The sequence below is a fragment of the Armigeres subalbatus genome, chromosome 2 (assembly GCF_024139115.2).
Source record: "Armigeres subalbatus isolate Guangzhou_Male chromosome 2, GZ_Asu_2, whole genome shotgun sequence".
Lineage (NCBI taxonomy): Eukaryota > Metazoa > Arthropoda > Insecta > Diptera > Culicidae > Armigeres > Armigeres subalbatus.
In genome coordinates, this window is record NC_085140.1 from 131,911,462 (window position 1) to 131,927,470 (window position 16,009).

Sequence of the window (16,009 nt, forward strand, 5' to 3'; positions counted from 1 at the left end):
TGGCAGAAATTACCAGATGAAATCCAGAAAGTATCCCCAGATGAATTGCTGTTCTTTGTTTGTTCTGAAGAAATTCCTGGAGGAACTCTTGGAAGATATCCTGGAGGAACTCTAACATTAATTTCCGAATGAAATTCTGGAGTAAATTCCGAGTGAAGTCCGGAAAGAATTCTAGGACAATTTCGCGGAAAAAATCCCGGAGAAATTCCTGAAGGAAGAGAAGAATTTCCGGGGAAATACTTGGACGAATTCTTGGAAAAACTCAAGAAATTTCTAGAGGAATTCTTGAAGGATATTCTGAAATAATTGCGGAAAGAATTCCAAAATGTAATTCTAGAGGATTTCGCTATTGAATTTATAGAGGTATTCCCGAAAAAAGTCCTGGAAGTTATCCCGGAGGAATTTAAGGAAGAGTTCCTGGAGGAATGCCCGGAGCAGTTTCTTATAGATTAGCAGATGAAATTATGGAGCGAAATCGGAGGATTTCCGTCATAAATTACTGAAGAAACTTCTAGTGGAATTTTGGGAGGAAATTCCGTATGTACTCTTGCAGGAACTCTAGAATGCACTCCTGAAGGAAATGTCGCAGATTTTCCAGGAAGAATAGCCGAAGAAACGTCTAGAAGTAAAACTTGAAGAGAAGAAAAGAAATCTTCAAGAAATTTCCACATGAGTTTCCTAAAAAAATAGTAGATAAGGAGAAATTACAATTACAGGAGAAGGATTTTCATACGATTTTCAGAGGAAATTGTGGATAACTTTCCGGATGAATTAAGAAGTTCCCAAGGGAGCTTCTAGAAGGATTTCTAGGAGAATTCTTGAACCCGAAATGTGTCGAGTTGTTTTGAAATTTCATATAGTATGGATCCTGGATACCCTTATAAGTTTTTTGGGAATCTTTTGAATTTCGAAAACCTATTTCTGAATTAAGGGTATGCGATAACACATTTTTTCCTGACGAAACGAAACGAAATTAGAAATGCAACTGTTGGATCGGTACGAAACGAAACGAAATTCAAATTTTCTTCCGGAACTTCGAAACGAAATCCAGGTCCATTTGATTCGAAATTTTACGAAACGAAACGAAATTTAATTTTTTTCCGCGAAATTTTTATCAAATAGTTTTTTTTAGCATTCTATAAATAATGCAAAAAAAACGAATAAAAAAAAATCCGCGGTGAAAATAAATTTTGTTTAATATTTTTAGAGTCAAGGTCGTAGAGTTTTTTTTCTCTAAAATAAAATTTTGATGCGACAACATTAAAAAATTTGAAAAATTATTAGGATTTTCAAAAAATTCTTCAACCATACTTTCAGCCCGAGGCTGGCTCGTCTCCGGGAAAGCATTTTCAACAAATACGAAGAGGGTTTTTTTCATTTTAATATTTATCCTTTATTAACCCCCCCCCTTGACCTTTCCGGCATCAGTAGGACATAATTTAAATATAACGGCCTTAGAGTAAAATCAGCAGTGATTCAAATCGTTCGGGGCTGTCACTTGAAATATGAATCTGAAACATTAATTTTCCCAGCAGATGTTGTAGATTCCTTTTTTTATATGAGTCAACAAAAAATAAAACTGGTATAACGCTCAGTTCTATTTTCTGCAGAGTTGAACCACGAATGAATCACGAGATACAAATATTTTTCAATTATTTTGGTGTATGAATGCGTCATTTTATCCACGGATCAATCCACTTTGCAATTACGGAGCCTTTCGGGGATGCAACATAATTTTTTCATTAAATTGAAAATTAAAAAAAAAACATGAATGGAACACTGCTGGGGAAACGAACGAGTCTGTTCTAGTGGTCGAAAATTTGGAATGAAAATGAATCACTACTGATTTCATTCTACATAATTGTTACCCAAATGCCATAGGGAAAATCTTGCTTAATTTTACAAAAGGACATAGGTAAGTAACAGATCATTTTGGATCTATTCACCATTTTCAAAAGCATGCCCCTCAACGTGAGAATATTCATCGCTTAATATTGCTCAATATTTTCAACAGATTTCATATTGATTAGATCTGTTCACCATTTTGAAAAGTAATTCAAAGTGCCACCCCTCCATTTCAATTAACATCGTAAATAAAGTCTCCAGGTAAATATTCGACCAAATTCATGAAGATTTATTGAATCCGTAAAACTTTCCAAAATGGTCTTTTCAACAGATCTAAGCAGTTGATTGCAATACAAAACTAGACTTTTAAAAAAAAATGTCTAAGGTTTGTTGGAAATATTAATTCTTTAATTTAAAGTTATTTTTTTACGTTGTGAGTTTTTAATGATGGAGGGCATTTTTCATCCATCACTTTTTTTTATGGAATTAGCCTTGGAAGATAAACGAAAACCGTGACTGCTAGATGAAAACCTTTTTTTGTTTCATGACTTTTTCACAAATTCTTTGGTGCGCTGCGGTAAGAGTTGAACTTTAACAATAATATCCGTGGGATGCGCTTAAAAAAATGGCTGGACTATTTACGCGCTTTTTGTACAAAAAATAGTATTTTGGCCATTACTCATTTGCCAACAACTCGAACGCAGACCTTTACGATTATTGCGAAATATTAATTGTAAAAGAACCGCACCGGCACGATTGTGACAGAAAATCGGTGCGATTTTGAAACATTTGAATAATCTGGATCTGAAGAATCTTGAAAATGTGAGAAAATTATAGATTTACATAATGTACGGAATCAAAAATATCTGAAGGTAGAAGTTTAGGTCATGACAATGATCTCAATCGGAAAGATATGAATCAGTTCCAGAATCCGAAATAAATGAGATATCAGAGAATGCCTCAAATCTGGAGCATTCCTAAATCTGCAAATATCTAACAATCTACCAAATCAGAAAACTTCTGAAACGTCACCATCTCCATTTCATTGCTTTCAAACAATGACTGTTAAAACTGAATACTTCCAAAAGACAACGGAAAACGGAATACTCAGTAGTCCAGTGAGGATTATTTCGCTTATCGAAGAGTTTCCACAACTAGAAGAGCACAAATCGAATAAATGCCTCATAACACATTACATATTTCATACACAAATCAGTTAATTTAAATAAAAATATAGCATACCAAAACGAGAGATCAACAAATTATTTTACTTAACGATCAATATTCAGAAAAATATATATAGCTCTTTTAGTGGAATGTATTCAACCGTCTAAGACGAATTAAGTACTGTCCATTTAATTCCACCAGTTAATTTTCGTTATCTTTGCAGATAACTCGAGTCGACTAAGTCGAGTCAAGTACAAGACACTGAAGACGACCACACAGTTGTGGTCGAAATACGTATCTGCAAAGATAACGAAAATTAACTGGTGGAATTAAATGGACAGTACTTAATTCGTCTTAGACGGTTGAACAATATTATTTAAACTAACAAATTGAAAGCTAAATGCATTTATGTTGAATATACAGAATTATACTACGTAGTGAGATTTAGTGAAAGAATTTATATGTTTAAAATTTTGTGTAGAATTTGAATGGCTTTATTTAGCGGAGCAGCCGAATTTTTTTTATTATATAGAAATTGGAATTATTAAAAATTAATTTCGAAATTCCGCGAAATTCCGTTTAATTTCGTTAAAAGAACGATTTTTCAGTCGAAATATTTGAAATTTAACGATACGAAACGAAATCAGAAAAACAGATTTCGCCATACTCAAATTCCGCGGAATTCCGCGGAATTTCGTTTCGAATGCCCTAAAACGAAATTTTTCGAAATACCGCATATGCTTATTCTGAATATGATTGGATCGTAAAGTGCACATGTTAAGGCGAATTCATTTTAGTACCCGTTTAATCTTTCCATCATTTAGGGGGGGGCGACGGTCCCCCCTGCCCCCTTTCGCTACGCCCTTGGAGAAAATGCTTCTTTTCCATCTGTAAACATTTGAAAAATAATCCTTATAAGACCTATACTGCCGTCCTACGCATATTTGTTCCATGTTTGCTGGGATTTAATACACACATGGGACAGTTATGCGTAAAATGATAATATAAATATTCTAACGAAGGGTGTCGCAGGCCCCAGTTATTCCTTTATACTTTTCTGTATACACTAATTAGTAAGTAACTTTGTTGAAGCGTCAAAGTCGTGGCGTGGATTCCTAGGGCCCTTGTGATTTTTTTAGCGCCTCTTTCTTATTAAAGGCCAATTTCTTCACCTCCGCTTATGCCTCAAACCAGGTATAAGCGCATGAGTGAGCACCGCTTAAGAGTTAGGAAGGCCCTAAGGAAAACATAATGCAACGTTTTACGTTCAAGCAACAATTAGAATCTTACCTAAAAGTAAGAATAAAAAGTTCAGAGGGTTGAAGGTACTTCACACAACAGTCAATATCCGGCGAATCTTCGAAATGTACATACAGGCACCAAAATTTAAATTTAAACTTTGTGATATTATTTGACTATTTGCACAATATGAGCGCAGAATCGATCGTGTTGCTGCTGGTCACGGGACGGCAGCTAGTCTAGGAAACGCAAAATTATTTTTTTTAATCATTGTGCTATCGATCGTGTTGATGTTGGTCATGTTAGCTAATGCGGAGAATACGAGATTAATAAAATAATGTCTGCATCGAAGATCACAAAATTATGTAGTGCAGAATCGATCGATTATTAAACAAAGCACATTGATTATGCGTCGGATTGATTTGAAACGCGGTTTTCGTCTTCGGGTTTTCAAAATAACTTCGTTTAGTCGCTTACCAAGCAATAACCTTTTGAACTAACCAACGATTCCCGATTTGGTAATGCAGCAACTCAAATGTGATCAAATTCGGTTGTATATAAGTCCGAGTATAAGACACATAAGTTGTTGTGCCTCATGTGCTCGGGAAACTAATCTTCCTCTCCTAATCCTAAATTGACTGTAACGACGTGACCAGCATCGTTATTGGTCATGAATTGGAAACTCCGAAGCAAGTACAATGAGATTTTATTTATCCCAAGCAGATTATTCAATTGGTAAGCTATGCATATTCGCTGTTTCTCGGCCAATCATGATTAGCAACTACGATGTGTACAATTAATCAAGCTAAGCTATGCTGTACCAATAGTAAATGGTACAATATATTGTATAAGGAACATTGCGGAGTCGTGAGCTTTTTGCATGCCTCATATGAACACACATATACAAGGAAAACATACAACAATTTATATATTTTTACATACTTACTGATATAAAACTGAATTGATAAAAAAATGATCAAATTCAAGACCACTCGCTCCACGATGAATTCATTTGAAAGCGACGCAAATGCTGGGGTATCGCCTTATCGCCAATAGTATACAAACGGGAACGCGGCAATTTATCATATTCTGCTTCTCCTGTTATTTTAGCTCTATTGGTTGCAAAACAGATATTTAACTTTGAAAAAGTTAAATTAGAATTGCGTTTATAATGTAAAACCACACAAAAAAACCCAAAAAAAATTAAATTTCGTCCGTCTAAGACGAATTAAGTATTCTCCATTAAATTCTACCAATTATTTTCGATATCTTTGCAGATACGTATTTCGACCACAACTGTGTGGTCGTATTCAGTGTCTCGTACGAGCACGCATACGACCACACAGTTGTGGTCGAAATACGTATCTGCAAAGATATCGAAAATAATTGGTGGAATTAAATGGAGAGTACTTAATTCGTCTTAGACGGTTGAATACATTCAACTAAAAGAGCTTAATATAGTTTTCTAAAATTTCGTTTCGTAAAATTTCGAAATCAATGGACCTTGATTTCGTATCGTTTCGAAAACTCGAAAGTAAATCTATATTTCGTTTCGATTCGTTTCGAATCCACATAAACATTTCAAATTTCGTTTCGTTTCGTTAGGAAAAAGTGTGTTATCGCATACCTTTACTAATTAGGCAACAAAATCGGAGTTCGATTAGAATCATAGAGTTTCACTAGACTTCCTTTAAGGTTTATTTTGTTCTCAAAATATTTCAGAATGCCGAGAGTTCCAAGATAAACCCAGATTAATCCACCTAGCGGTGATGGTGCCTTTCTCGTTCGTTCAAAAGGTTTTAAATAATCTAAAATAACACCAATATGGGGATTGGTCTTATTTTTCATATTTGTTTATATGCATAAAAAAAATTCTCCCCAAACGCAATTTGTTGCAAACAAATCGGATTAGCATAAGAGCAAAAAATGGCATTTAATTTTGTAGTTTTAAAATTAGTATTTTCGCCATAACTTTTGACCCAATTGTACGATCCGTCCAAGTTTCTATAGGAAACAATGGGACAAGATTCTGCGTCGAATGCAATCTGTTGCGAGCGACCTGAGAAGCACACATATTGCGCATCAATCACAGTAACTTATATATGAGCGGATACAGTCACTATATGGTTACTGCAACCAGATTTGTTGAACTTGTGTTGCTTGGGGAATAGATGAAGTCTAATTGCTAAAAAAGTGAGCTAGACTTTTTGAACTCTTTTCACAATAAATAGTAATTTGACCATAACATCTAATAGTCCGATCTGGGCAATTTTCAATAAGAAAATATGAGACATTCTGCGTCGAATGCAATTTAATGCGAGCGAATCGGTTGAGGATAAAGCCCGAAAAATGAGTGACTTTTTTTTAGAGATTTTTCCATAAAAAAAATGGTATAATTTTCGATCCCATAGTCCGATAAGGCCAATTTTGAGGTTGAGGATAAGTGCCCGAAAAATGAGTGACTTTTTTTACGCGATTTTTTCGTATGAATTTGTATTTTGGCCATAATTCTCGATCCCATAGTTCGATCTGGCCAATTTCAAATAGGAAACAATGGGACAGGATTCTGCGTCGAATGCAACTTGTTGCGAGCAAATCGGTTGAGGATAAGTGCCCGAAAAATGAGTGACATTTTTACGCGATTTTTTCGTATGAATTTGTATTTTGGCCATAACTTTTGATCCCATAGTTCGATCTGGCCAATTTAAAATGGGAAACAATGGGACAAGATTCTGCGTCGAATGCAACTTGTTGCGAGCAAATCGGTTGAGGTTAAGTGCCCGAAAAATGAGTGACATTTTTTGAGTAGTTTTGCGCACACACACACATACACACACACACACACACACACACACACACAGACATCACCTCAATTCGTCGAACTGAGTCGATTGGTATATAACGCTATGGGTCTCCGGGCCTTCTATAAAAAGTTTGTTTTTGGAGCGATCATATAGCCTTTACCGTATACTTAGTATACGAGAAAGGCAAAAAAGGTAGTTTGGCCTTAACTTCCGAACCCATAGTCCGACCTGGTCAATTTTCAATAGGAAACAATGGGAAAGGATTCTGCGTCGAATGCAATTTGTTGCGAGCAAATCGGTTGAGGATAAGTACCCGAAAAATGAGTGACATTTTTTACGCGATTTTTACGTATAAATTTGTATTTTGGCCATAACTTACGATCCCATAGTCCGCCCTGGCCAATTTTCAATACGAAACAATGCAAAAGGATTCTGCGTCGAATGCAATTTGTTGCAAGCAAATCGGTTGAGGATAAGTGCCCGAAAATGAGTGACATTTTTTACGCGATTTTACGTATAAATTTGTATTTTGGCCATAACTTCCGATCCCATAGTCCGACCTGGCCAATTTTCAATAGGAAACAATGAGAAAGGATTCTGCGTCGAATGCAATTTGTTGCGAGCAAATCGGTTGAGGATAAGTGCCCGAAAAATGAGTGACATTTTTTACGCGACTTTTACGTATAAATTTGTATTTTGGCCATAACTTCCGATCCCATAGTCCGACCTGGCCAATTTTCAATAGGAAACAATGGGAAAGGATTCTGCGTCGAATGCAATTTGTTGCGAGCAAATCGGTTGTGGATAAGTACCCGAAAAATGAGTGACATTTTTTACGCGATTTTTACGTATAAATTTGTATTTTGGCCATAACTTCCGATCCCATAGTCCGACCTGGCCAATTTTCAATACGAAACAATGAGAAAGGATTCTGCGTCGAATGCAATTTGTTGCGAGCAAATTGGTTGTGAATAAGTACCCGAAAAATGAGTGACATTTTTTACGCGATTTTTACGTATAAATTTGTATTTTGGCCAGAACTTCCGACCCCATAGTCCGACCTGGCCAATTTTCAATAGGAAACAATGAGAAAGGATTCTGCGTCGAATACAATTTGTTGCAAGCAAATCGGTTGAGGATAAGTGCCCGAAAAATGAGTGACATTTTTTACGCGATTTTTACGTATAAATTTGTATTTTGGCCATAACTTCCGATCCCATAGTCCGACCCGGCCTATTTTCAATACGAAACAATGGGAAAGGATTCTGCGTCGAATGCAATTTGTTGCGAGCAAATCGGTTGTGGATAAGTACCCGAAAAATGAGTGACATTTTTTACGCGATTTTTACGTATAAATTTGTATTTGGGCCATAACTCTCGATCCCATAGTTCGACCTGGCCAATTTTCAATAGGAAACAATGAAAAAGGATTCTGCGTCGAATGCAATTTGTTGCAAGCAGATCGGTTGAGGAAAAGTGCCCGAAAAATTAGTGACATTTTTTACGCGACTTTTACGTATAAATTTGTATTTTGGCCATAACTTCCGATCCCATAGTCCGACCTGGCCAATTTTCAATACGAAACAATGGGAAAGGATTCTGCGTCGAATGCAATTTGTTGCGAGCAAATCGGTTGAGGATAAGTGCCCGAAAAATTAGTGAGAATTTTTACGCGACTTTTACGTATAAATTTGTATTTTGGCCGGCGCTTCCGGAGCCATAGTCCGACCTGACCAGTGTTGCATACGAAACAATGGGAAAGGATTCTGCGTCGAATGCAATTTGTTGCGAGCAAATCGGTTGAGGATAAGTGCCCGAAAAATTAGTGACATTTTTTACGCGACTTTTACGTATAAATTTGTATTTTGGCCATAACTTACGATCTCATAGTCCGACCTGGCCAATTTTCAATAGGAAACAATGGGAAAGGATTCTGCGTCAAATGCAATTTGTTGCGAGCAAATCAGTTGAGGATAAGTGCTTGAAAAATTAGTGACATTTTTTACGCGACTTTTACGTATAAATTTGTATTTTGGCCATAGCTTCCGATTCCAAAGATCGACCTGGCCAATTTTCAATAGAAAACAATGGGAAAGGATTCTGCGTCGAATGCAATTTGTTGCGAGCAAATCGGTTGAGGACAAGTGCCCGAAAAATTAGTGACATTTTTTACGCGACTTTTACGTATAAATTTGTATTTTGGCCATAACTTCCGATCCCATAGTCCGACCTTGCCAATTTTCAATAGGAAACAATGGGAAAGGATTCTGCGTCGAATGCAATTTGTTGCGAGCAAATCGATTGAGGAAAAGTGCCCGAAAAATGAGTGACATTTTTTACGCGACTTTTACGTATAAATTTGTATTTTGGCCATAACTTCCGATCCCATAGTCCGACCTGGCCAATTTTCAATAGGAAACAATGGGAAAGGATTCTGCATCGAATGCAAATTTGTAGCGAGCAAATCGGTTGTGGATAAGTACCCGAAAAATGAGTGACATTTTTTACGCGATTTTTACGTATAAATTTGTATTTTGGCCATAACTTCCGATCCCATAGTCCGACCTGGCCAATTTTCAATAGGAAACAATGAAAAAGGATTCTGCGTCGAATGCAATTTGTTGCAAGCAAATCGGTTGAGGAAAAGTGCCCGAAAAATTAGTGACATTTTTTACGCGACTTTTACGTATAAATTTGTATTTTGGCCATAACTTCCAATCCCATAGTCCGACCTTGCCAATTTTCAATAGGAAACAATGGGAAAGGATTCTGCGTCGAATGCAATTTGTTGCGAGCAAATCGGTTGAGGAAAAGTGCCCGAAAAATGAGTGACATTTTTTACGCGACTTTTACGTATAAATTTGTATTTTGGCCATAACTTCCGATCCCATAGTCCGACCTGGCCAATTTTCAATAGGAAACAATGGGAAAGGATTCTGCGTCGAATGCAATTTGTTGCGAGCAAATCGGTTGAGGATAAGTGCCTAAAAAATGAGTGACATTTTTTGCGTCGTTTTGTGCGCACACACACACACACACATACACACACACACACACACACACACAGACATCACCTCAATTCGTCGAACTGAGTCGATTGGTATATAACACTATGGGTCTCCGGGCCTTCTATAAAAAGTTTGTTTTTGGAGCGATCATATAGCCTTTACCGTATACTTAGTATACGAGAAAGGCAAAAACAAAGGTGAACAAGAAGTTTCGTTGGCCTTTAAGTTTTCCAATTAATTGAAATTCTATTTTTTCTGTCCAAACCTCCCCAGTAACATTTTGGTTTAATACTGGTTTATAACACTCTTGTAGAGCCAATTATGGTCTTCAAGAGTGTTATAAAATTTAAAATTTTCAGATAACTAAGTATGAGACGAGCCAGCCTTGGGCTGAAAGCAAGGATGTTAACGATCATTCAGTAATTTGCGTTCGATCATTTAGTAGTTTGTCAATAACACATTCCAGAAGCTGAATTTCAAAATATGTTGTATGGTGGACTTTTAGTGCGAAGGTTTTTCTACAACTTTGCCTAATGGTTCCTTATTAGAATTCAACTAATAACGGAGTTAGAGCGCTAGTTGCAGTAACTCAAACTAAATGATTGGAATTTTGTTATCATTTAGTATAAGTTACTGAAACTATAGCTATAACTCCGTTACTAGCGGAATTCAAACAACAAACCATTAGACAGAGTTGTAGAAAAACCTTCGCACTAGAAGTCCGCCATACAACGTATTTTGAAATTCAGCTACTGAAATGTGTTATTGACAAACCTTAAATGATCGAACGCAAATTACTGAATGATCGTTAGCATCCTTGGCTGAAAGTTTCGTTAATAAAGATATAAAAAAGATAACTAAGATAAATAAGATAAAAATAAATAAGCATTAGAGACTATGTCAGTGGGCTCTGTTGAACTTTTAAAAAAGCTACATGTATCCGCAAGCAGGTTCCGCCAAAGGGACCATGTGCCGCTTTAAGCGTACAGGCTCTAGTGCTGGTGTTAGGTGGGATAATTTGTTTTTTTTTTTGAAAATGTATAAATAATATGTACCGAATATTTTCTGGCCCGCCAGCAAGTGACCTTCTGGAAATCGGCCCGTGGCTTGAAAAGGTTGGGCAGGCCTGGGTTAACAGGTCGAAACGTTGGACAATGCAAATAACCCATTTTAATATAGCTCATACTAAAAAAGCCAGAAGATTTTTTCATACAAAAACGCTTTCTAGTGATCTGTTTACCCTTTACCATTACCATAATAACTTATATACAAGAATCACCTCCGAGACGAGCCAGCCCAGGGCTGAAAGTCTCGTTAATAAAGATAAAAAAAAGAATCACCTATTCATTTTCTAGGACGATAGTTTCAAGCATCGGTGTCCTTATCCATCTCACTCAAATTTTCCATTATCCACGGTAAAAAGCTGCTAACCCTCGCGTACATACTGAATGGTCCAACTCCACAAGCAAACCCATAGCTCACAATCCCGTACTGGTACCAATTTCCGTCGCTCTCCGGAGCAACCACCGCTCCACCGGAATCACCCTTACAGGTTTGCTCGTCTGTGCCATTCCCGGCGCAAAACTCCGAAGGCCACAGCCTGGGCACCAGCTCCCGGCATGCTTCCCAATAGACTCCGGGCAAATCGACCTCCAACTTGAAGCGACTTTTGTAAAATCCAGGCTTTCCCACTTCCCTGTCGGTGGTTCCCCATCCGACGGCGGTGAATATTTTCCCTACTTCGGATTGGTTGCGCAACTGCTCGGACAGTGGAAGACACACAGGGGAAACGAACTCCGTGAAGCTGACTTTGCGAGGCAGCTTGATTAGCGCCAAGTCATTGTGAGTAGGGTCCGATGTATAGTTCTCGTGCCGTCGGTAGGTTTCAATCTCGTAATCCTCCGCTTTATCGGAGCAAAATTCCTCGACGCAATCCGGCTCGCTTTCAATGTCCCACTCGCCCAGACGGATCACCACTCTGCGAATACGATTCGTGTTAGAGTAGGTTAAGAGTGATTAAAAACAATCCAGATAAGAAACCTGTGCTCTTCTGGAACGATGCTTTTGAAACAGTGTCCCGCCGTTAGGACATATCGATCCGAAATGAGAGATGCTCCACAAATGAATTGTATCCGACCGGTTGTGTCTCCAACGAATTTCACGCCAAACAGTGCAGCCCAAGGGTATGCATTGAGGGCCGTTTTATTTCCTCCTCTGATACGGTCCGCAAGACTCACTCCGCATGTTCCAGGTTCCGGAAGATGGAAAGCGCCATGTGATTGTTCCGCTCTGAGTATGATGACTAAAATATGCACAATGAGCTTTGTAAGATTACAACCTTTTGAAAGTTGTTACTTACTAAGATGTAGGAACACCACAAGGAATATCAATCCTTCCTTAGTAATGTTGGTAGATGTTGGCATTTTAAGGAACTGAATAGTGCTACGTTCTACCAAACGCAATCCCAGCACCAATGAATCATATTTTTCTCAGCTTCTTTAATAAATACAATCTGTTCGTTATCAACTATTTTAGAAAATAAATAGAGATTGGAAAAGATAGGTGATGTATTATTGTTTATAAATCCGCGAAGCTTTTTGTGGTCAGCGTAGATGTGAAGGAAATTGCTATGGAAATGGAGTGAATCTAATCAGAATAAGCTATTATTACTTATCGCTGTAAGCCGATTCAGGGCAAACAAAAATCAAAGGTAACTCTACTTTTTTCTTTCGTAGATCTTTGTTCTTACTTATACTTGAATCATTTGTTCGAGAAACCGCATAAGTCCATTTTACACAATTTCGAGAAAACAACAAAAAACTGTTTTTGAACAAATTGGCACCGAGTCTTTTTCGATACAGATCAATAGTTTTTAGCAAATCTAAACACCCTGAGGCACTTCTGGTGCAAAAACTGTATGCAGTACTCCACAATTGCTCTTCAAAGTGCGTGGACATATGTAGTTTCTCAAACAAACGAAAAAAAATTCATACATTCCTGAACAAATTTTTTTTCGTATTTTTGCCAGAATACGATTTTTTGGACGAGGATTCAGAATATATAAAAATCTCATTTGGCCAAAAATGTTACATATGCAGTTTATCAAACAAACGGTTCACTTAGTATGTTAACTCAGTTTTTTTCGTATTTCCAGACAGTGTTGTAAAATGTCAATTTGTCTAAAATGTAAATGTAAAAATGTAAATCATGTAAACACAGAATCCAGTGTATATTGAAATGTAGAGTATCTTGGACTATTGCCCGGGCGCGAAGGCAGATATTGGAGAAATTCGAGAGTTTTTTTTAAATACTTCGGTAGGTGTCTTTCAGAAAATGGCAATCTTGAATTAGGACTGGCGAGACTAGCGGGGAGCAAATTGAAGGAGTTTGAACCTCCCATCCATCCAGCTGACCATAGTGGGTAATAGTGGGTCTTAAAGCCTCTTGAATCTACCGTCCGCCTAAAGCTCTTACACCTGGGTTGGGGTCTCGGGAGGCTCCCGATGGCAAATAAATTTGCTGATATAGCCCTCCGTCTTTGAGGAAACAGATGTTTTGGATACTGGAGGAAATTCCGTAGCTAGATCGGAGAACGCCATTCTTCGAACACCGCCAAATCACATGTTCGACGGAGTTTAACACCCCACAGATTTCGTTATGGACTACCGCCGGAATTATACGAAAATCACATTTTCTGGCAGTCATGCAAAACCCTACTGAGGTGGCTCAACTTATGGCGGATTGGGTCCTACCCAAATAACAACTTCCATGCTTGTTGGATTCATTTAATTTTTATAGTGGATTTATGACAGCCATCGCCATGGCTAATTGCTCAGTTTTATTGGCGCTCTTATTACGATCAATAAATTTCTCATAAATCTCTGAAAAAGGTACAAAATGTTTCAGAAAAATATATTAGCTCTTTTAGTGGAATGTATTCAACCGTCTAAGACGAATTAAGTACTCTCCATTTAATTCCACCAGTTAATTTTCGTTATCTTTGCAGATACGTATTTCGACCACAACTGTGTGGTCGTCTTCAGTGTCTCGTACTTGACTCGACTCAAGTCAAGTACGAGACACTGAAGACGACCACACAGTTGTGGTCGAAATACGTATCTGCAAAGATAACGAAAATTAACTGGTGGAATTAAATGGAGAGTACTTAATTCGTCTTAGACGGTTACAAAATGTTTGTTAACAGATTTCGTTTTCGTCCCTACGTAGAGTGTGGCCGACCCAGCCCCACTTCCGATCCCGAATTTCTGTTGCTATTGGTCTTTGGTAACAACAACGATGGAATTCGTTGTTTGAGATCCAGTTATGAGGCCACCAAGCACGAATTATGTACCGCAGGCATCTGTTGGTGAACACCTGCAACCGTTGAGTGTTCACAACTGATACCCACCATGCTTCGCTAGTGCATAACAGTACAGATTTCACGTTAGAGTTGAATATTCGTATTTTGGTGCGTTCACTTATTTGCCTGTTTTTTCCAGCCCTTACTTTCTTGATCCGTGCGCCTATGTCGATCTTGGTACCGCCGTCTGACGCCATTTGACTACCAAGATATTGGAAGCTTTCAACATTCTCCACTGGTTGCCCGGCTACTGTGAAACTGGAAGGGGTCACTGTGTTTACATCCAACGATTTGGTTTTGTTGACGTTGATGAATAAGCATGCCAAAGAGGAGCGCTCGGCAAGGTCGTTGAGCCTACTCTGCATATCAGAGCGCCGTTGCCAGAGCGCCAGAGAGTCGCATCGATCTTCTCATGAATCCGGGCTAGGATAACGTTGCATAGAACTTTGAGAACGACACACAGCCAGTTATTGCATACAGTCAGGTCACCCTTTTTGGGTACCTTCGCTTGAATCGATACCTTGAATCCAGTCGACCGGGAAAGTTGCGGTGTCCCAGATATTACTCGTTCAAGGCGACCAGGATTAAAATGATCGCCATGGCGAGACGCTTCCGGTGATGGCTTGAAAAGAACGTCCCCTGAAGAAGTTATTGCAATACTAAATGTGTCCACGTACGATTGGACGCCTGCGACATGTAAAAGGATATCAAGTTAGCGTGATTGTTCTCCTCGAAGGTATTCTGAAGGATATCTTCTAGACCGGCGAGAAGGACCCGTTTCTGCACCAAGGACAGAAAGTATGTTTTCGGAAGCCGAATCTTCCGTCGGATTCAAACTTATCGCGTAGACGGCGGTTGACTAGCCTTTCGACTACCTTGGAAACACAAGAGGATAGCAAGATTTGGAGGAATGGCTGAAGGAGACGCTATTCTTCAATATTGGGAGGGCGTGGCTGAGCCGCCAATTGTCAACCAGGGTTTATTTACCAAGTCAAGGAATAGGCTATTTGCGGGCAGGGGAAAGGTTTTTAATCCAAGGGTAACCTATACACAGGGTATCCATTGCACAATGACGTCAACACGTTTCTCTTACATACCTAATGGAAATTTGAAAATAATAGTAAAATAGTACCTGCCAAGTTTGACAGTTTGACAATTCCGTCTCGGCCAGAGCACTTCCCACTACTCCTGGCCAGCACGAGTGACAATCTTGGCGAGGGCGAGTGACGTTTTTTCTTTCCACAGCTCGGCGGCAGTTTGGGCAAGATGACGGAATCAAGAAAGTCATTTCGTTGTATCCTCTTGACTTCTTCGATAACGGCACGACACTCGTAATATTTTTCATTCGTAGGCTGTTTCAGTAACCGTTGATGTTCCGATTGAGGCCGATTTTGACCTTCAAAGGAAGCATGGAAACTAGAAAGGTTGCTGGAAGCCTGATGTACTGGTCCGTTCCAGACGAAAGTAGAGGCGATATAGGTGACGTATCACTTGGGTCTCAAGTTAGCATTGCGAGCAAAGGTGTAGTCATGCCTATCCAAAGATGGTGAGTTCGATTCTCGATCCGGTCTAGGATGCTTTCGGGT

General features: G+C 38.5%; 2 protein-coding genes across 3 annotated transcripts in view; one reads left to right on the plus strand and one right to left on the minus strand.

Moving 5' to 3' along the window:
* The window catches only part of LOC134210855 (mucin-3B-like), a 75,492-nt gene that overhangs the window by 25,753 nt on the left and 33,730 nt on the right, over positions 1-16,009 (plus strand). The gene's annotated exons all lie outside the window — the stretch shown is intronic.
* LOC134215125 (CLIP domain-containing serine protease B4-like) lies at positions 11,185-12,569 on the minus strand. Of its 2 annotated transcripts, XM_062694378.1 has the most exons (4): positions 12,423-12,569; positions 12,104-12,365; positions 11,404-12,041; positions 11,185-11,342 (listed from the first exon to the last, which is right to left on the minus strand). In XM_062694378.1, the coding sequence occupies exons 1-3, from the start codon at positions 12,484-12,486 to the stop codon at positions 11,429-11,431; spliced, it is 939 nt and encodes a 312-aa protein (XP_062550362.1). In that variant the 5' UTR covers positions 12,487-12,569; the 3' UTR covers positions 11,185-11,342; positions 11,404-11,428. The 2 variants fall into 2 exon arrangements, with proteins under 2 accessions (XP_062550362.1, XP_062550361.1); XM_062694377.1 differs by having other exon boundaries at positions 11,191-12,041.